The sequence below is a fragment of the Ornithorhynchus anatinus genome, chromosome 16, assembly GCF_004115215.2.
Source record: "Ornithorhynchus anatinus isolate Pmale09 chromosome 16, mOrnAna1.pri.v4, whole genome shotgun sequence".
NCBI classification, from domain to species: domain Eukaryota; kingdom Metazoa; phylum Chordata; class Mammalia; order Monotremata; family Ornithorhynchidae; genus Ornithorhynchus; species Ornithorhynchus anatinus.
In genome coordinates, this window is record NC_041743.1 from 9064 (window position 1) to 30656 (window position 21593).

Sequence of the window (21593 nt, forward strand, 5' to 3'; positions counted from 1 at the left end):
TGTGGTGGTCCACCCTTAAGGGGGCTCGCTGTGTGCGATGGAGCCCAGAGCACTGGAGCGAGCACAATTTTCCATTAACAGCATCTAATAAGTGCATTTGTGGGCTAAACTTTTGGGAGGATTCAACACAAACAACACACACCATCACCGAGCTTCAGGAGTTTACAAGTACTCTGCACACAGCATGTGTGCAATAAATACCATGGATTCATTGTATTGTACTCTCTCACATGCTTAGTTCTGTTTGCTATTGTTTTAATGAGCTGTTCATCCCCTTGATTCTATTTATTGCTATTGTTCTTGTCTGTCCACCTCCCCCGATTAGACTGTAAGCTCAAAGGGTAGGGACTGTCTCTATCTGTTACCGATTTGTACATTCCAAGTGCTTAGTACAGTGCTCTGCACATAGTAAGCGCTCAATAAATACTATTGAATGAATGAATGCCCTGCAAATATGAAGTGCTCAATAAATACCACTGACTGATTTGAAGGGACACAAGGATTATAAGTTTGTTGGTTTTTTTTTTTTTACAGCATTTGTTAAGTGCTTACTATTTGTCAGCCACTGTCTTAAGTGTAGGGATAGGCACAATTTATCAGTTTGGATACAATCCCTGTCACACATGGGGCTCACGGTGTTAACCCCAGTTTTAGAGGTGACGGAGCTGAGGCGGAGAGCAGTGGAGTGCCTTACCCAAGGTGATGCGGTAAACACGTGGCAGAGCTGGGATTAGAACACAAGTCCAGGTTCTATCCACTAGACCACACTGCTTGTCTGTTGTCGGTAATTCCTTACAACTGGTTGGAAGAGAAGTAAGAAAAGAGATAGAGCCGGAAACAGCTCCCCCCAACCCCCCGCCCCGAGGAAGCAACATGGCCTCTGCCCACACACATGGGCTCCTCCCCCACAACCCTGCAGGGGTGGGACCCCCAAGCCCGGCCTCACAGCCACAGCAGAGGCAGCCCCTCTCCGCCCTCAGCCAGTACATACTGGGCATCGGGCACCACTTTGAGCTCTTGGTTCTTTGTTTACGGTACCTGTGAATAATAAGAATGACGCCATTTGTTAAGCGCTATGTGCCAAGCACCGTTCTAAGTGCTGGGAGGGATACAAGCTCATCAGCTTGTCCCAGATGGTGCTCATAGTCTTAATCCCCATTTTCCTGATGAGGTAATTGAGGCACAGAGAAGTTAAGTGACTTGCCCAAAGTCACACAGCCAAGTGGCAGAGCCAGGATTAGAACCCATGACCTCTGACTCCCAAGCCCGTGCTCTTCTCACTGAGCCAGGCTGCCTCTCGTGTTAAATGTTTCCTGCTTTTTCAGGCACTGTAAAACGTAAGGATAGATGCAAGTTAATTGGACTGTGTCCAACTTGATTATCTTATATCTACCCCAGGGCTTAGAACAGTGCTTGACATAGACTATTATTATTAGATCATATCCCAGCTGGGACTCCCCTTCTTAATCCCCATTTTATAGATGAGGTAGCTGAGGCCCAGAGCAGTGAAGTGACTCACCCAAGGTCACACAGCTGGCGAGGGGCAGGCTTGGGATGAAAATGCAGGTCCTTTTAACTCCCAGGCCCATGCTCTATTCTTCCGGATGGAGAAGACAGCGTCCCAGCCCTCTCACTAATAATAATGTTGGTATTTGTTAAGCGCTTACTATGTGCAGAGCACTGTTCTAAGCGCTGGGGTAGATACAGGGTAATCAGGTTGTCCCACATGAGGCTCACAGTTAATCCCCATTTTACAGATGAGGTAACTGAGGCACAGAGAAGTGAAGTGACTTGCCCCCAGTCACACAGCTGATAAGTGGCAGAGCCACTAGCTTACTAGCGGGAACGGGGCTGACGGACAACATCCAAACACACAGAGGTGTAGACAGACAGACAGACGGTGAGCATGCACCAACCGACACTCAACCCGCATACCCCATGCGTCCGTCAGTAAGGCGTCCTCTGTCCCAGCCATTCGGTACCCTCGACCGTAGGTCCGGCCGTCACCCCAAAATCGGGCCTGACTTTCCCCAAGACGATCTGAACCCAAAGCCTTCCCCCGACTCCCACCGGTAACCCCTCCCTGCTCAGACCCTCCCCCAGCCCCCAACCCATCAGCCCCCCACCTTCCCTCCCCCATATCCCCACCCCGAGCGACGCACAACATATTCACATCATCGGTCACGTCGTATCCCCTCAGGTCCCCCCGACATCCCTCCCTCGCCCCCCAGCGTGTATACCCGAGGCATTTCTGAAACCCTGGAATCGATCCCTCCCCCACCCCCTTCTCTGTCCCCCCGGCCCAACCCTAACAGCCCTCCCCCTCCCCCTTCATCATCATCATCATCATCATCAATACGATAGGCAATGGCAATTCCAGTCCCACACCCACCCTTAAAAAAAAGAGGGTATAGCTGCAACAGCCAGAGTCCCCTCCTTACCTGGACCCACGGCGGGCCACGCTCTGTCTCCTCTCCTCTTGCAAACTGAGGCGGGGCTGGCTGGGAAGCCTTATTAAAGGTCAGGGAAGGTGCCTACAACGCCTCAACTCAATTAGAAACACCTGGGCTGATTAGGGCTGGGGGCGGGGCCGCCCTGCAACACCGACGACACCTCCGTTCAGCTCTGTTCTTTAACTCGAGACCAGAGGGGGGCTCTGCTCCAGGAAGCTTTTTGTGGAGGGGGGTTTGATCGATCGGTTAATCAATCAGTCATTCAAACCGATTTATCGAGCTCTTACGGTGTGCGGACTGCTGGACTAAGGGCTTGAGAAAGTAGGATGCAAAAGAGTTGGTAGACACCTTTCCTGCACAAGACAGGCTTAGAGGCTAAAGGGGGAGAGAGACAATATTCACTGGATGCTATTTATTGAGCGCTTATCGAGTGCGGAGAGCTATACCTAGGAAAATGCGATACAGCAATAAAGAGAGACAATCCCTGCCCATAATGAGCTCACTGTCTAATTAAGCCATCGGTGGTATTAGCTTTTGTGCTTACTGGGTGAGGAGCGCTCTACTATACTAAGTGTTGGAAAGAGATCAATACAACTGCTTGAGAAGCAGCGTGAGAAGCAGCGTGGAAAAGTGGATAGAGCGTGGGCCCGGGAGTCAGAAGGTCAGGGATTCTAGTCCTTGGGCAAGTCAGTTGCCCAAAGTCGGAGAAGCAGCGTGGCTCAATGGAAAGAGCCTCGGCTTTGGAGTCTGAGGTTGTGGGTTCGATTCCCGGCTTTGCCACTTGTCAGCTGTGTGACTCTGGGCAAGTCACTTACCTTCTCTGTGCCTCGGTTACCTCATCTGTAAAATGGGGATTAACTGTGAGCCTCACGTGGGACAACCTGATGACCTTGTATCTCCCCCAGCGATTAGAACAGTGCTCTGCACATAGTAAGCGCTTAACAAATACCAACACTTTTTTTTCATTTCTCTGTGCCTCAGTTACCTCATCTGTAAAATGGGGATTGAGACCGTGAGCCCCACACGGGATAGGGACAGTGTTCAACCCTATTTGCTTGTATCTACCCCCACGCTTAGTACAGTGCCTGGCACATAGTGCTTCAAAAATACCATAATTAACAGAGTTGGTAGGCACGTCCCCTATCCATTATGAGCTCACAGTAAAGAGGGGGAGACAGATCTTAGTATGAATAAATTATGGGTATATGTGTACATATAATATGTATAAAAGGACTGTGGGGTTGAAAGTGAGGGGAATAAAAATGATGCTAATCCCAAGAACCAGGGTGAGGCAGAAGGGAGTGGGAAAAGAGGAAATGAGGTTTTGATCAGGGAAGGCCTCTTGGAGATGGCTTTAAAACACTCAATCACCTTGTCCCCTCCTAACTCACCTCACCTACTACATCCCAGTCCACACACTTTTCTTCCTTAATGCTAACCTCCTCACTGTGCCTCGACCTCATCTATCTCACCCACATGCTGCCTCTGGCCTGGAACACCCTCCCTCCTCAAATCCGACAGACAATGACTCTTCCCCACTTTAAAGCTCTATTGAAGGCACGTCTCCTCCAAGAGGCTTTTCCTGACTAAACCCCTCCCCCCTTCCTCTTCTCCCACTCCATTTTTCATCACTCTGGCTTGTTCCCTTTATTCTTCCTCCCTCCAAGCCCCAAAACACTTCTGTCTTCCCTTCTGGACCGTAAACTCAATGTAGGTAGGGGATGTGTCTGTTGATAGTTATTCTGTGCTCTCCCGAGTGCTTAGTACTGTACTCTGCAGACAGGAAGTGCTCAATAAATACAAGTGAATGAATTCATGAATGACAGTGCTTTTAATAAAGCTTTGAGGATGAGGCACATGGTGGCCTGTCAGATATGAAGAGGGTAGGCCGGAGGCAGTACGTGGGCGAGAGGTCGAGGAGATAGATGAGAAAGGTGTGTGGGCTGGGTTGAGGTAGGAAATCAGGGAGGTAAGGTAGAAGGGGGCAAGATGATTGAGTTGTTGTTGATGATGTTGATGATGATGATGATAGTACCAGTGAAGATTAGGAGGTCATCTGGGAATCCATTCCCCAAGGCTTCAACTACAACTTTTCTGTGACCTCCTCCTAAATTCACCTCTCCAGCCCTGATCTCCCTCCTTCTCTGCAGTCTCACAATTCCTCCTGCCCTCTGGACATCTCTACTTGGATGTCTGTCTCCCCCATCCCCCCTACCCAGCCCCCCAACACCTCAAATGGAACATGTCCTAAACAGCACTCCTCATCTTCCCACCCACCCAAAACCTGTTCACCGGGTGACTCCCATCACTGTAGACAGGATCATCGTCTTCCCTGTCTCACAACCTCCCCCCTTCCCTGCAGTCTCACATTTCATCCTGCCTTTAGGACATCTCTACTTGGATGTCCCACCGACACTTTAAATTTGACATGTCTAACCCAGAAGTCCTCATCTCCCCCCCCAAACCCTATCCTCTCCCTGCCTTTCTCATCACTGTATCAATCAATCAAGCTTTGAAATTTACTGAGCACTTACTGTGTGCAACGGGCTTGGGAGTCAGGGGTCATGGGTTCAAATCACAGTTCAGCCGCTGTCAGCTGTGTGACTTTGGGCAAGTCATTTAACTTCTCTGTGCTTCTGTTACCTCGTCTGTAAAATGGGGATTAAGACTGAGAGCCCCATGTGTGACATGGACTCTGTCCAACCTGATTTGCTTATAGCCACCCTAGTGCTTAGTGCAGTGCCTGGCACATAGTAAGTGCTAAACTTATTATTATTATTATAGGAGTGAAGTGTATGGGCTGGGTTGTAGTAGGAGATTAGCGTGGTAAGATAGGAGAGGGCCAGCTAGTCGAGTACCTTAAAGCCGACGATAAGAAGTTTCTGTTTGATACAGACCGTTAGCTCATTGTGGATAGGGACCGCGTCTACCAATTCTGTTGCATTGTACTCTCCCAAACCCAGCCTACAGTGCTCTGAACACAGTAAGTGCTCAATAAATACTATTCATTGATTGATGGATGCAGAAAAGGATGTGTAACGTGGGAGGTTCTTGAGGAGTGGAGGGATGTGGACTGAATGTTTATTTTAGAACAATGATCTGGGCAGCAGAGAGCCTCACAGTGCTTGTGTACATATCTTTAATTTATTTATTTATATTAATGCCTCTATCCCCCTCTGGGCTGTAAGCTTCACGGGGGTAGGGACCTTTTCTACCAATTCTGTTGCATTGTGGATAAGCTTGAGTTTCTGTTTAAAGCTGACTGTGAGCTCATTATGCAACCCAACCCTAAACCCTCACCCCTGACCCAATTCTTTTCTCTTCTCCCACTCCCTTCTGTGTCGCCCTGACTTGCTCCCTTTGTTCTTCCCCGATCCCAGACCTATAGCACTTATGCACATATCTATAATTTATTTATTTGCACTGATGTCTGTCTCCCCCCGACCCCCAAACTGTAAATTTGTTGTGAACAGGGAATGTGTCTGTTTACTGTTGTACTTTCCCAAGTGCTTAGTACAGTGCTCTACACACAGTGACTGCTCAATAAATACAATTAAATGACTGAATGAACCCCTTCCCCCAACCTCAACACCATAACCCTAATTACCCCTAACCCTAAATCCCAACCCCACCCTGACCCCAACTACCCCTAGCCCAAAAAATTTACCCTAACCTAGCCTCCCACCACCCCAGTAGCAGACAATGAGTCAACTGTATTTATTGGGCACAATACAACAAACAGAAGCATTCCCTGCCCACAGCAAGATTACAAACTACAGGAAAGCAGAGAAACAGCAATAAAATTACAGAAATGTACATAAATTACAGATATTATAGCACATAACTAAATACATTCATCTTTTCATTTCACTGTAAGAAAAAAAACTTTTCTATAAAGAAAAACACATAGGTCTGGTGGGCGGGGGGCGGGGGGGTGAAAGGAAGGAGTATCAGTGTTTGGGGGAGAAGGAAAATGGTATTTGGGTGAGGTGGGGGAAAAACAAAGCAAAAAATCATAGGCTGTCTGCAATCTACCCCTCCTGTTCCAGGTGTGAGAGCAGTGAATCTGCTCGAAGCAGAAGGGTTTGGTCAAAGAGGTGGACCTCAGAGGGTAGGATGGGGGAACCTGGACTCTCAGATTCACTAATCCACATGCATCTTTTAAGACCAGGTTCCACAGCTCCAGGTGGGTTTCATCCAGGACCAGTGGAGAAGCTCCAGTAGCACCTCCCTTCCATCAGATGCAGCTCCTGTACCTTCACTAGGAGCATAAAGATATGTGAGAGAGAGAGAGTGTGTGTGTGCGTGTGTGTGTGAGAGAGAGAGAGAGAGATGTGGGAGAGAAAGAGCCCAGGTAGCAAGGGGCTGTCACCATAGCAACCATGCTCCTCCTATGCCCTAATCTTCAGAGGGAGATTTCAGGAGCTCCCTCTCCCCGTGACTCTCTGAAATCCATTTTCAAAGAGGGAAATGAATGTTAAGATGTTCCGGGTAGAACAGCAATCCCGGGAGAGGTAAGGTCCCAATCTGGCTGGCAGGTGACAGCAACGCAGCCTGCTCCCCGATTCAAGGGAGCGGCAAGGGAGAAATGAAGGAGCAGCGAGCGGGACGTGAGCGGGACACAAGTGGGATACGAGGGGGATGTGAGTGGGATGTGAGGGAGCAGTGAGGGAGATATGAAGGAGACTCGAGAGAAATGTGAGGGGGCGGCGGGGAAGGTGTGAAGGAGCCATGACCCTGCCAACACCTCCCACAGGGCCATCTGGGCCTCTTCCCCAGTGCTTCTCACCATCCTGCAGCACCTTTTCAATCAGACCTCACCCCCAGGTTCTGTCCCAGGTCCACAGGGAAAGTCGAGGGGGCTAGCGGCCACCCACCCCCAACAAGCCCATCTCCCCCATCACCCCCAGCAGGTCCGTCCCCTCCCCACCCCAGCAAATCTATCCCCAGTCAGGTGCAGTGGCAACTGCCAGCCAGGACAGGACTCGCCTGAAAGTCTTGCCCCCTGAATGAAGCACTGGCTGGTGGGACGGCTTCCCACTGGCTTCCCTGACTCCACAACAGCCTCTAGTCCCCAAAGGGCAGAGGCCCAGAATTCAGGCCTCGAGGAGCCCGTTCACCACTCAGCCCTGTTTCCAAGGCCAGGACCCTAGAGGAGCCCTTGCCTGGATTCTCCTTCAAGCTGAGAAATACCCACCTTCGAAACCTTCCTAAAATCATCTCTCCTCCAAAAGGCCTTCCCAGTTTGAGCCCTTTATTCCCCCTTCCTCCCTCCCCTCTGCATCAAAACTATGCATTTGGATATATACTCTTTAAGCACTTGAATAGTCAGCCCAGGCCCACAGTATTAATGAATATTTTTATATGCTACTATTTCCTCAATCTGTATTCTATTTTAAGCCTCTCCCCCTGCGGCCTGTAAACTCCCTGTGAGCAGAGAGTACTTTCTCCAGCACCAAGTACAGCTCTCTGCACCCGTTAAGTGCTCAGTGATTGACTGATGAGGAGCTGATGATCCCATGGGGAAGGGAGACAGGTCACATGGCCACTGAACCAGCCCCTCCCTGCCCTCTCAAGCACAGTTAGGCTGAACCACCCTGCTTAGAAAGTGTGGCTCCGGGGTCAGAGGGTAGGGGCCAGTGAGGGTGTCCAGGAAAACCTAAGCCTGGGCAGGACTAAGCTGGAAGCAGGTCCAGGCAGAGCGCTGGTCTGATTCTTCCCCTCAAGCTTTCCTCTGGGCCAGGATGGCAGATGGATGGCACCTGGGGGCAGCGTCCCATGGACAGTGCCCGGTATAGTGGATGGTACTGTACAGTGGACAGCACGTGGATGGCACCTGGCCGGCTCCCAGACCGGACCCTGTACAGTGCTCGACGGCAGGTGGACAGTGTCCAGACCGAGGCCGGTATGGCACGCGATGGCACCCGATGGCCTCCCGGACCCAACCCACTGGGTGCCCTGGCCAGACAGGCAAGGCAAGGGTAAATAGCACAGGCTCCTTCCTTCAGAGGGCCGGGTACTCCACCACCCCCAGGTGCTTGATTCTATTTATTGCTATTGTTCTTGTCTGTCTGTCTCCCCCGATTAGACTGTAAACCCGTCAGAGGGGAGGGACCGTCTCTATCTGTTACCGATTTGTACATTCCAAGCGCTTAGTACAGTGCTCTGCACATAGTAAGCGCTCAATAAATACTATTGAATGAATGAATGAATGCCTGGATGGAGAAAAGCAAAGAGCCAAAGCTAATGTCTCCTCCTCCAAAAGGTTTGCCGTGCTCCAAGGCGGCCGCACCTGCTCAGAGTTCCCCAGGTAATGGGGCTCCTGCCAAATCTAACAAAACAGTGGACTGATTTCAAATTGGTCCATAAATGGAGAAGAATTTCCAGAACATTGATCCTGCTGGGGGAATTCTTCGGGGCTCCAGTGAGGAACTAATTCTACTTGGAGAGGACGTTTGCCTGATGAAATAATCTAAAACGAGCAGCTCTCCTCAGGAATGCTAATCGTTGAATGTTAAAGTACCCGGGCTGTGTGCTAGGCCAATAACTAGACGTGGCTGCTCGATCTGCTGCTGTTGTGTGGAGCCTCCTCTGGTGGCAGGAACCACAGCTACCTCGCAGAAGCCCAAGCCAGGAAGCTGCAGGCTGAAATGCAACATAGGGAGGATGGGAGTGTTGGGAAAGGCAGGGTCAGGAGGTGCGGTCTGTCCTGCTGATCAGTGGCGAGGATGGGGTTGGGGTGGGGTCAGGAGTGGTATCTGGGCTGCAGCGTTGGTGGACAGGGTGGGATGGGAGTGGGGTAAGGAGTGGAGTCCAAGTTAAGCTCCCAAAGATCGAGCTGCCCTTTCCGGGTGAGGGGGAGGGTCCCCTTTTCCTAGAGAAGTACAGCTGTCCTGGTGACCCCACTACCACCACCCAAGAAGCCAGGACCCCGTGGGGAAGCCGAGAGGCCTATAGGATCCCGCCCCAGAGGCCAGGAGCGGAGAGAGGAGCCCAGGATCCAGCCACCGAGCCGTCGGAGCCCGGTGCGCACCCGGGTCCCCGCCGCGCCAGGCCTGCCGCTCCAAGGCTCAGGCACCAACTGGAGCCTCCCGCTGAAGTCGAAGGGTCTCGAGGGCCAGAACCAGAAGGGGCCAGGGTGAGGATGGGTGGGACCGCAGTCGGGCCTTCGGTTTTAGGAAAGCTCTGGATGCAGCAACAGCAGCAGCAGGAGCAGGAACAGAGACGGGGGCAGCGGCTCTGGTGGGAGCAATGGGAGCAGCACCTCTGCCAGCAGCTGGTGGCAGTTGGGAAGCTGTGCCAGCGTAGATGGGAGCCCTGCCAGTCGACAGCCACAAACCCATTTCCTCTTGGCTTTTAAGTCAAGGTGAGTTGCTAAGGGAAGCTGGACAGCTCCTGGATCCGGCCGCCCTCAGAACCCAGGGGGACATTTTCAATTAGGAAAGCTTCTCTTTTTCTTCCATTTGGGTTTTGAGTTGGCCTTCTCTTCACCTTCCCGATGATACAGATGATGGCAGCAGCCAGGGAGATGGTGGTAGCGCAGGAATAAATGACCAGGGAGTACTGCAGAGGCACCGAAGAACAGATCACTGAAGAAAAAGTAGGTGCTGAAACAAGAAGGGAAAGAGGAAATAAGTCATAGTAGCAGCAGTCGTATAGTAGTAATAGTTACTGAGAGCCCACCAGGAGCAGTAAACCACATTAAGCTCTTCAATAGTACTAAACAAACAAGTGACACATTCACTGCCCTCAAGAAGCTTCCACTCTAAGGGGGAAACAGACAAAAGTATTTAGAAACAGAGAAATCACAACATGCCATCGACAATGCAACAGCGAACGAATGAGGTGCTGAGCCCCGCTGGGGACACAAGTGCCAGAGATGAGCGCTAGGAGATGGCTTTAGGTGGCTTGGGTACCCAGAAATGAATCAGGAAAAGAAAATGGTGGTGACAGCCAATGCCTCACCAGCCAGAGAGACTTCGAGGTTCCCAGACCCTTCAGCGTCAGCCCCAGTCCTCCCCGCCACCAGTCCTTACCAGTCCTTCTCGGCTCGGTGGCCAATGAGGTCTGGGCGGGACTGATGGGCTGTCTCCTGTCTCCTTGTTTCCTCTGCACCTTCACCCTGACTCCCATGGGGACAAGGGGGCAGGTGGCAGGGCCTCTCTAGCCCCCTCCCCGCTCCCAGGCCAGGCTCTCCAGGAACTCGGGCCCCTCGTAGGGAAATGTTCCCCCCTGGAATTTCCCCAGATGTGGCTTAGAGCCCCGCTCACAGCACCCCTGCCCTCGGAGAAGCGGCCGGGGCTGGGCAGGAGTTTGGACCGTGGGACCGGTGGGGGGGGGCGGGGGGAGGGTCAACTCTCTCCACATCATGGCCCCCCATCCAGCAGCCCCAGGACCCCAACTCCTGTCCGCCATCGACAGAGACTAGCTAGCAGTCTCCAGGGCCAAAGTTACAAAGTTCACTGCCACCTGAGAAGCCCAAGGACCTTAGCTCTGATCAGCCAGGAGAGACTAAGCTGAGTGCCCCCCCCCCTTGCCTTTGCGGTCTAGTCTACAAGGAAAATGGACCCCCCCCCCCCAGCTTTCCCTCCCCTGCTGTGCCCCGGCCCCTTCAGGCGAGAGCTCCCAGACTAATTAAATTATGCTGCTTCACAGATCCCAGAATTAATTCCTCCTTTGCCGCAGGGAGACAGCCCAGCCTAAAGCCACAAACTCTCTCTACCTTCCCCTACCTAGGCCCCCGTGGCTACTCCGTCTCCACTGCTTCCTCCCTTGTCTCCAACCTCTCTTGTCTGTAGGCTGCCCCAGGGCAGACCTTGAGCGGGAGAAAGCCCCTGGGGGAGGGGGATGGTCAGCTTGTCACCTAGAGCCAGGGAGGGGACCCCCATCGGATCAGCATGTAGCCTAGAGCGGCCGCCCCTGCTGCCCTACCCCCCACCCCCTTGGAAGCACGGCTTCCATGTGCATGGCAGGTGAGGCCGGGCGTGACAGCAGCTAGAATCCTGGCACCCAGCCCGGGCTGGCTCAGGCTCAGGCCTGGCAGCCAAGCCTCCCATCCCAGTGAGAAGCACCCAGACCTAGGCCAGCCCAAGCTGCTCTACCCGCAGCCCTTAGAGCCCAGTGGTCCTGCGGGGTCGGCGGGCAGCACGACCAACAGCAACAGGTCCGGAAGAGCCTAGACTCCAGAAATGACAGCTGCACAGTACACACAGGACATATTTAGACCACACACTGGAATGACGTCACATAGACCCTTTGGCGGAATCCAACAGACCCTACAATATGTCTCCCGATGACCTCTGACCACCTCCCGAGTCTCGCTCCAGAGTCGTTGCAGCTCCCATCCGAACCCTGGGGGCGCCACCTCTGAGCCACGGCTTTGGAGGACTCTCTCCCAGCCAGCAGGCCTAGTCAGTGCGGAGACTGAACCCTCACCGTTAGACCCCCATGGTTTCTGGCCACGGTCCCTGCTCTCAGTCTCCTCTGCCTCTCCCCTCTTCTGTCACCTTCCCCCTAAAACTGGCCATCCAGGGGCTAGAGGGCCTAGCAAGGGATATTGAAGGCCAAGTTTCTAGGGGCCCTAGAAGCTCCTAAAGGGTCTAGGGGGCCCAGATGGACACTGCCCAAACCAGCTCTGGGGAAATGGAGAGGTTCGGGGGGCAGCTGGTCTGTCAAGGGGTCGGGCCGGAACGGGTCAGGTTGGGTTTCAGGCACCGACTTCGATGCAGGATGAGTGGCTTGGGGTCCAGAAGGTTGATCCCTTCCTGGGCAAACCTGTTCTGTACCTCTACCCAGTGGTGTAGGTGCATACAGGTGGTACCGGAGTTGCAGGTGTGGGCTGGGAGACCAAGTGGTGTGACCAGGTGCTGGGGACATGTGACTACCCGGGACACCAGGGAGGGTGTGGGTGGGGGATACGGGTGATGTGAATGTATACTAGGGACAAGAGCCAGATGAATCTGGGGCCAGAGACACAGGTGCGACCTCTGCCTGGGATCTGAAGTGGCAGAACCCAGTGGGGCCTTCCCCACCCCTTGCAGAAAATTTAGTTTGGTGCTAAGGAGGAACAGAAGCTGCCTCTCAGGGAAAATGTTGCCCGGGTAGGCTGGACTGGATGCCTATCCACAGAGAGACACGAACAAAGGCTAACGGGGGTTCCCTCCACGGGGAAGGGGAGCAGACTAACAGCTGGTTCCAGGAGGGCCAAACCCCCAGACCAGCTGCCATGAGCCCACTGAGGTTGGGACGGCGGTCTACCCTCAAGAAGGAAGATGGTATAGGTCTGCCAGGCATCGGAGAGAGATTACACGCACCAGCTGGGGGATATGGCAGGCGCCCACTGGGTGAGATAAGATGGGCACTGACCTGCTGGTTGGGCAAGGTGAACGCTGACCCCTGGTGATCGCTTCCTCCGCAGCTCCTTCCTGAAATTGGGGGCCATCTGGCTCCACTCGGATGCCTCACAACTGTAGTTACCCTCATCTTCCGGGCCCACATCCCACACCTGGAGGACAAAGTCCCCGGGGCCGATCCTGCTCACGTGGATCCGGCCCGGGCCCGCCGGCCACCTGGAGCCCTTCGGCAGGGTCAGCACGCCGCGCCCGTCCATGGTCGCGATCTCCGAGCCATTGAGATGCCAGGTCATGCAGAGCTCTGTTCCGGGGTGGGTGGCGGCGGCAGCGGGCACGGAGCAGGTGACCTGCCACGGTTTGCCAGGCAGAAAGGGGCCCTCGGCGCTGATGTTGACGTGAAGATCCGTCACTGTGAAAAACCCGCTTCAGCTTTCCCTTCCCCGAGCCGGTGGGGGACAGTTCCAAGCCGTGGGGATGCCCCGGGCTGGGGAGGACCTGGGCTCGCGGGGGTCCGAGAGCCCGATCCGAGAGTGGCAGCAGAGAAACACCCTGCTCATCCCCGGCCCTCCCGGCCCCACCCACCCCTCCTGGGCCCTGGGGCCCACCCACTGGACCCACCTACCCACCTCATCGAAAGGTGGAGGTGGGGGCACAAGGTGGGTACTTGGACTCTAAACCTGCCTCTCCATTGCCTATCACTCTTGCGGCCGGTGGAGTCCCACCCACATCTCCCACGCCCACAGTCACCTCACGGGACCCCGGCCAGGTCCCAGATACATCTTCCAGACCCCAATCATAACCATACTCCCTGCACCCCTGGCCAGGCCCCACCCATACTTCTCACACTCACAGCCTCGTTCACCCTTGCACTCCCCTCCTCCCACACCGCCCAGCCCAACTGCACCCATGGCCACATCCACACCTCCTGGGCCCAAAGCCTGCACCCACACATCTCAGGCCCCCAGTACACACACACCTGTCCTGTACCTATACCCAGTGGTGTGGGTACATACAGGAGGCGCCAGAGATGCGGGTGTGGGCTGGGAGCCCAAGAGGTAATAATAATAATAATGTTGGTATTTGTTAAGCGCTTACTATGTGCAGAGCACTGTTCTAAGCGCTGGGGTAAACACAGGGGAATCAGGTTGTCCCACGTGGGGCTCACAGTCTTAATCCCCATTTTACAGATGAGGGAACTGAGGCACAGAGAAGTTAAGTGACTTGCCCACAGTCACACAGCTGACAAGTGGCAGAGCTGGGATTCGAACTCATGAGCCCTGACTCCAAAGCCCGTGCTCTTTCCACTGCGCCACGCTGCTTCTCAGAGGTGTGACCAGGTGCTGGGAGAATAGGTACTGTGAGTGTGTACCTGGGACAACGGGGTATTGGTGTGGGCAGGGGGCACGGGTGATGTGAATGTGAACTAGGGACAAGGGACAAGCTGATCTGGGGCCAGAGACACAGGTGCAACCGCTGGCTGGGATCTGAAGTGGCAGAACCCAGCGGAGTCTTGCCCACCCCCTGCAGAAAATTTAGTTTGGTGCTAAGGAGAAACAGAAGTTCCCTCTCAGGGAAAATGCTGCCCGGGTTGGCTGAACTGGGTGCCCGCCCCAGAGAAACACAGACAAAGGCTAACAGGGGTTCCCTCCATGGGGAAGGGGAGCAGACTAACAGCTGGTTCCAGGAGGGCCAAATACCCAGGCCAGTTGCCATGAGCCCACTGAGGCTGGAACGGCAGTCGACCCTCAAGAAGGAAGACGTTATAGGTCTTGCCAGGCATCGGAGAGAGATGATGGGTACCAGAAGGGGCAAAGGTGCCCAATGGGTGTGATGATGGGCACTGACCTGCTGGTTGGGCAAGGTGAGCGCTGACCCCTGGTGATCGCGCCCTCCGCAGCTCCTTCCTGAAGCTGGGGGCCATCTGGCTCCACTCAGATGCCTCACAACTGTAGGTACCCTCATCTTCCGGGCCCACATCCCACACGTGGAGGACAAAGTCCCCGGGGCCGATCCTGCTCACGTGGATCCGGCCCGGGCCCGCCGGCCACCTGGAGCCCTTCGGCAGGGTCAGCACGCCGCGCCCGTCCATGGTCGCGATCTCCGAGCCATTGAGGTGCCAGGTCATGCAGAGCTCTGTCCCGGGGTGGGTGGCGGCGGCAGCGGGCACGGAGCAGGTGACCTGCCACGGTTTGCCAGGCAGAAAGGGGCCCTCGGCGCTGATGTTGACGTGAAGATCCGTCACTGTGAAAAACCCGCTTCAGCTTTCCCTTTCCCAAGCCGGTGGGGGACAGTTCCAAGCCGTGGGGATGCCCCGGGCTGGGGAGGACCTGGGCTCGCGGGGGTCCGAGAGCCCGATCCGAGAGTGGCAGCAGAGAAACGCCCTGCTCATCCCCGGCCCTCCCGGCCCCACCCACCCCTCCTGGGCCCTGGGGCCCACCCACTGGACCCACCTACCCACCTCATCGAAAGGTGGAGGTGAGGGGCACAAGGAAGGTACTTGGACTCCAAACCTGCCTCTCCATTGCCTGTCGCTCTTGAGGCCGGTGGAGTCCCACCCACATCTCCCACGCCCACAGTCACCGCCTGGGCCCCCGGCCCGGTCCCAGATACATCTCCCAGGCCCCAATAATAACCATACTCCCTCCACCCCTGGCCAGGCCCCACCCATACTTCTCACACTCACAGCCTCGTTCACCCTTGCACTCCCCTCCTCCCACACCCCCCCAGCTCAACTGCACCCATGGCCACATCCATACCTCCTGGGCCCAAAGCCTGCACCCACACATCCCAGGCCCCCAGTACACACACACCTGTCCTGTACCTGTACCCACACCACTGGAGATGCGGGTGTGGGCTGGGAACCCAAGAGGTGTGACCAGGTACTGGGAGAATAGGTACTGTGAGTGTGTACCTGGGACAACGGGGTATTGGTGCGGGCAGGGGGCACGGGTGATGTGAATGTGAAGTAGGGGCAAGGGACAGGCTGATCTGGGGCCAGAGACACAGGTGCAACCGCTGGCTGGGATCTGAAGTGGCAGAACCCAGCAGAGTCTTCCCCACCCCTTGCAGAAAATTTAGTTTGGTGCTAAGGAGAAACAGAAGCTCGTTTGGTGCTAAGGAGAAACAGAAGTTCCCTCTCAGGGAAAATGCTGCCCGGGTTGGCTGAACTGGGTGCCCGGCCCAGAGAGACACGCACAAAGGCTAAAGGGGGGTTCCCTCCACGGGGAAGGGGAGCAGACTAACAGCTGGTTCCAGGAGGGCCAAATCCCCAGGCCAGCTGCCATGAGCCCACTGTGGCTGGGAGGGCAGTCTACCCTCAAGAAGGAAGACGTTATAGTTCCTGCCAGGCATCGGAGAGAGATGATGGGTACCAGACGGGGCAAAGGTGCCCATTGGGCGAGATAAGATGGGCACTGACCTGCTGGTTGGGCAAGGTGAGCGCTGACCCCTGGTGATCGCTCCCTCCGCAGCTCCTTCCTGAAGCTGGGGGCCATCTGGCTCCACTCGGATGCCTCACAACTGTAGGTACCCTCATCTTCCGGGCCCACATCCCACACCTGGAGGACATAGTCCCCGGGGCCGATCCTGCTCACGTGGATCCGGCCCGGGCCCGCCGGCCACCTGGAGCCCTTCGGCAGGGTCAGCACGCCACGCCCGTCCATGGTCACGATCTCCGAGCCATTGAGGTGCCAGGTCATGCAGAGCTCTGTCCCGGGGTGGGTGGCGGCGGCAGCGGGCACGGAGCAGGTGACCTGCCACGGTTTGCCAGGCAGAAAGGGGCCCTCGGCGCTGATGCTGACGTGAAGATCCGTCACTGTGAAAAACCCGCTTCAGCTTTCCCTTCCCCGAGCCGGTGGGGAACAATTCCAAGCCGTGGGTCTTGGGCGGGGTCTTGGGCGGGGTCTTCCCCACCCCTTGCAGAAAATTTAGTTTGGTGTTAAGGAGAAACAGAACTTTCTCCCAGGTTTTCTCCAAAATGAGCACCACCGGTTTCCATGGCCCCAGCCCCTGAAACCCCGGCCCCTGCGGCCCTGAACCCGGCGGCCCTGGACACCCTCACCTTCTCTTTCCACGCTCAGAGCCGTCACCGCCGTCCGATTCCTCGCGATGAGGGTCCAGGTCTCATCCGGATCCTGGATCCACTCCTCTGCCTCGCAGAGCCACCTACCCCAGTCCCCCGGCTGTAGGCTACCCACGGTCAGCGTGAAGGTAGAGTGCCCGGTCCGGGCCAGCCGCACGTCCCCCGAGGAGACGCGCTGCCCATAGGTGGGGCCGGGGACCAGCCTGGAGTCTCTGGACAGGGAAACGACCTGTGAGGCTGAGTCCGGCCCTGCCTCCTTCTGCAGCCTGTGCCAGGACACTGCCAGGTGGGTGTGCTGGCTGGTGCCCGTGGTCACATCACACGGGAGCGTCAAGGGGTCCCCCTCTCTGCGGTTGAGAGTCTGGGCAGCCGAGGTGGCCGAGAGGGTGTCGGCGATCACTAGAACACAGGACAGACAGTCGCCATCAGTGGCGACTGGTGAGTCGGGCCCTCAGCCGAGCACGGGGTCAGCTCAAGAGCTGTGGAGAGTGCCTGCGCTGATCTTAACCTCCCCCCGACCACTGGGACCACAGAGGTTCCTGGGCAAGCTGCCTGTGCTAGAGCCATCCCGAGCCTGGGAGACCACCTCTCTGCTCCAGGGCAGCATAGCCCGGAACTTCTTGAAACCGCCACCACCCTTCCCAGCCTCTCTTCCTTCTCTCTGTCCACAAGCACTCCGTTCCAACTGGGCAGGATTCCGACACTTCACTGCCCCCCGTCTCTTCCCTGGGCTACCTCCTTCCCTCCCTGGCCGAGGAAGTGGTGACTATGGGAAGGATGGCAGCTGAGGAAGTGATGGCTGTGGGGGTGATGGCGACTGAGGAAGTGATGGCTGTGGGAATGAATGCAGCTGAGGAAGTGATGGTTGTGGGGGTGATGTCGGCTGAGGAAGTGATGGATGTGGAGTTGATGGTGGCTCAGGAAGTGATGGATGTGGAATTGATGGTGGCTCAGGAAGTGATGGATGTGGAGTTGATGGTGGCTGAGGGAGGGATGGAGGCTGAGGGAGTGATGGGGACTGTGGAAGTGATGACTGTGGGGGTGATAGCTGAGGGAGGGATGGAGGCTGAGGGAGGGATGGAAGGAGGCTGAGAGAGGGATGGTGGCTGGAATATGCCGTGGGGATGGAACCTGGGCCTCTGCTCCTGACCCACCATATCCCCTGTCCCATCCCTGCCCCTGCCCCACCCTGTCAGCAGTTCAGAGCGGGGGCAGATGTGCTCGGGGTTCCACCTTCCCCAAGGCTCAGCTGCCGACCCCTAGGGCCTCCCCAGGGACTTCAATTTATGCAGGAATCAGGTCAGGGTGCAGCTGAAATGATATTAGCCGGTTAGGGTGGCAGCAAGGCCAAGGGGGAGGGGAATAATAATAATAATAATTGTAGTATTTGTTAAGCGCTTACTATGTGCCAGGCACTGTACTAAAGCTAGGATAGGTACAAGCAAATCAAGCTGGACACAGTCCCTGCCCCACATGGGATTCACAGTCTCAATCTCCATTTTAGAGATGAGGTAATTGAAGCCCAGAGAAGTGAAGTGGCTTGTCCAAGCTCATTCAGCAGACAAGTGACAGAACCGGGATTAGAGGATAGAGCACAGGCCTGGGAATCAGAAGGACCTGGATTCTAGTCCCGAGTCTGCCACTTGTCTGCTGTGTGACCTTGGGCAAGTCACTTCACTTCTCTGTGCCTCAGTTACCTCATCTGTAGAATGGGGATGAAGACTGTGAGCCCTATGTGGGATGGGGACTGCTTCCAACCCGTTTACCTCGTATCTACCCCAGCACTTAGAACAGTTCATGACACATAGTAAGCACTTAACTAATATCATTAAAGAAGTAAAAGGTCCTTCCGATTCCCAGGCCCACGCTCTAACCATTAGGCGACGCCACTTCTCAAGAGGTAGCAAGGGGAAAGTGAAAGTAAAGTGGGGGCTTCTTCCCCTGCCACAGCCACCGCCTCAGCCTCCTGAGCAGTAGTGCCGGAGCCTTGGGCTCCACTAGCAGCAATAGCCACAGGAAGTGGAGAGCCAGGATTAGAATCCAGATCCCCAGCCTGGCCCCCCCCACCTCTGCGCCTCTCCACCCTGCTTCAGATGGCCATTTCCTCCTCTTCCATCCTCTCCCTTCCTCTCTGATGGGATAATAACAATAATAATCGTGGCATTTGTTAAGCTCTTACTATGTGCAAAGCACTGTTCTAAGCTCTGGGAAGGATACAGGGTCATCAGGTTGTCCCATGTGGGGCTCAATTTTCATCCCCATTTTACAGTTGAGGGAACTGAGGCACAGAGAAGTTAAGTAACTTGTCCAAAGTCACCCAGCTGACAAGCGGCGGAGCTGGGATTTGAACCCATCACCTCTGAGTCCCCAGCCCGTGCTCTTTCCACTGAGCCACGCACCAGGATGCCCCGCTGCCCTCGAGGGCTGAAGAACCAGGAACGAGCCCTAGGTGGGATCCAAGTCCATGCCCAGCCTGGGGTCCCTCCAGCCCGGTCACCTTGGGAGAAGGGGCCGGGAGGAGAGGGGCTCCCAGCCCTCGGGGCCCCAAAGCCTAGCGGGAGCCAATAGAACCGACGTCCTGCCACGCTCCCCGTGGCACAGCCTGGGTTCGTCACCAGTCCACCAGAGGCTCTCAATGACCCCAGGTCGTCCGGGAGTCTACGCTGTGGGCGGCGAGCCGGGGCCAAGGAGATCGGGGGCTCTGGGGTCCCGGGGACAGGATGCCTGAGGGTATCGGGGTGGGGGGGATTCAGGGCGCTCGAGGGTCCCAGGGTCAGGGCTCCTGATGGTCCTGAGTGTCAAGAGCTCTAGATGTCAGGGTGCCAAGGGTCCCAGAGGTCGGGGACTCCAGGGGGGAAGCGGAGTGCTCGGAGGGCAGCACCTACCCGTCAGGCGCACCTTGGCGCTGTAGCTGCCGAAGTACTTGACATCAGTGTTGGGGGTGTGGCATTCGTACTCGCCCGTGTCCTGGACCTGCGCCTCCCGGATGTGCAGCAGGACGGCGTTCCCCCGGACCCGCTCCAGTGAGATGCTGCCAGCTCGCACACGAGGGCCGTACACAGCGTAGGTGAAGGAAGGGTCCAGAGTGCTGACCATCTGCACCTCCCGCCCAGGGGAAGACGGCAGATACACGGACCACTGGAAGTTCTGCTCCGAGGGTCCCTGGTAGCCGCTGACATTGCACCAGAGACTGAGCGGATACCCTGCGACCCGGAACAGGGGTCCTCTCTGCACTGTCACCTCCCTCTGGCCGGTCCCAAGCTCTGCTTGCAGGTCCGGGAAAGGGAGGAAATCAGAGGAGACACGTGGATCTCGGGTCAGTTAGGGCACCCAGCTGAGCGGCTGCAGGTCAAGGGTTCCCTCCCCTAGCCCCAGGGTTGAGGTGCAGGCTGGGGGCAGGGGGCCTGAAGAGGGGGACCCCGGGGATGGGGGCAGGGCTGGTCTCCCCGACCCAGCAAATCCTGTACCGGCCACCCACTCGCAGCTTGAGTTCCTCTTTCTACCACCACCATCACCACGGCCTGCCTTCTCTCCCACACCTCCCCACTCCCAGACGGGTCAGGGACAGCCCAGGCAGGGCCTGGGAGTGGCGGGGTGAGTAGGGGCAGGAAGTGGCAGAGACTTACGGAGGAAGAGAAGCAGGGGGGCGGCCAGTCTCAGGATGGGCCCCATTGGAAGTCACAACGCTAGAGAACCTTCCCGGCAGTGCTGCCTCCAAACCAACCACTGACCTAGTTTCTGAGCTTACAGCCGGGGCAGACAGATTGTATTTTCCAGCCTGCACGGAAGAGGTGAGCAAAGAGAGGTGCTGTGGGTGTGAGACGAAGACTGTCAAGGAGGAAGCTACATACATACATTCACCGCTGTGGTCACGTCGTGAAAACTGAAAACCTCCTCGGTCAGTTCAGCTAGCTGAGTCCGAGCAGGAAGTGAGGCAACTTCTTCATCTCCGGTCCTGCTTTCTACATAGGGGTGGCAACCGGGCTGGCAACGAGGATCCCTCTCTTCCCAGAGACGAAGACCTGGGACCACTCCCACCCCCACCCCCCCGGCCTCAGCTAAGTGTGACCTTTGGAACCCTCGCTCCAGCACAGGAAAGCTTCCCTTCATCCTTGACCTGTTCTTGACCCAATCACCGCTCTCCCTCCCCATTAATAATAATAATTAATTAATGAGTATTTGTTAAGCGCTTACTATGTGCAGAGCACTGTTCTAAGCACTGGGGTAGATACAGGGAATCAGGTTGTCCCACGTGAGGCTCACAGTCTTAATCTCCATTTTACAGATGAGGGAACTGAAGCACAGAGAAGTGAAGTGACTTGCCCACAGTCACGCAGATGACAAGTGGCAGAGCTGGGATTCGAACCCATGACTTCTGACTCCCAAGCCCGGGCTCTTTCCACTGAGCCACGATGATTCTCTGAGATCTGGCTGGCCTCAGATGACAGTGTCTTCCCCAAGCCCTCCCATGGACGTCTCAGCTTCTCCCACTCCCCAAAACTCACAGGGAAAGCAGGAGGAGTTGGCTTTCTTCTTGCCCCCACAATGCCACTTTCGCATTACTCCTCCTTCTCCAACCCCTCCCTCTCTCTCCCCTCCTCCGAACCCGTATCATCCACGGCTACCACTCACCACCACTCCCAAGGCCCCACCTACAGCTTTCTTAACCATTTTGAGGCCTTTTTCACTCCTACTCTCTTCCTCTTT

The 21593-nt window shown here is 55.7% G+C and overlaps 1 protein-coding gene across 1 annotated transcript; it reads right to left on the minus strand.

Annotated features, from left to right (window-relative positions):
- Nucleotides 1–8637: 8637 nt before the first annotated feature.
- Nucleotides 8638–20834, minus strand: LOC100076359 (immunoglobulin superfamily member 2-like). Its single transcript, XM_039914337.1, has 7 exons — nucleotides 20513–20834; nucleotides 19772–20149; nucleotides 16866–17285; nucleotides 16224–16619; nucleotides 14503–15046; nucleotides 12819–13228; nucleotides 8638–10060 (listed from the first exon to the last, which is right to left on the minus strand). Exons 1-7 carry the CDS (start codon nucleotides 20556–20558, stop codon nucleotides 9828–9830), a joined length of 2427 nt encoding a protein of 808 aa, XP_039770271.1. The 5' UTR covers nucleotides 20559–20834; the 3' UTR covers nucleotides 8638–9827.
- Nucleotides 20835–21593: the final 759 nt, after the last annotated feature.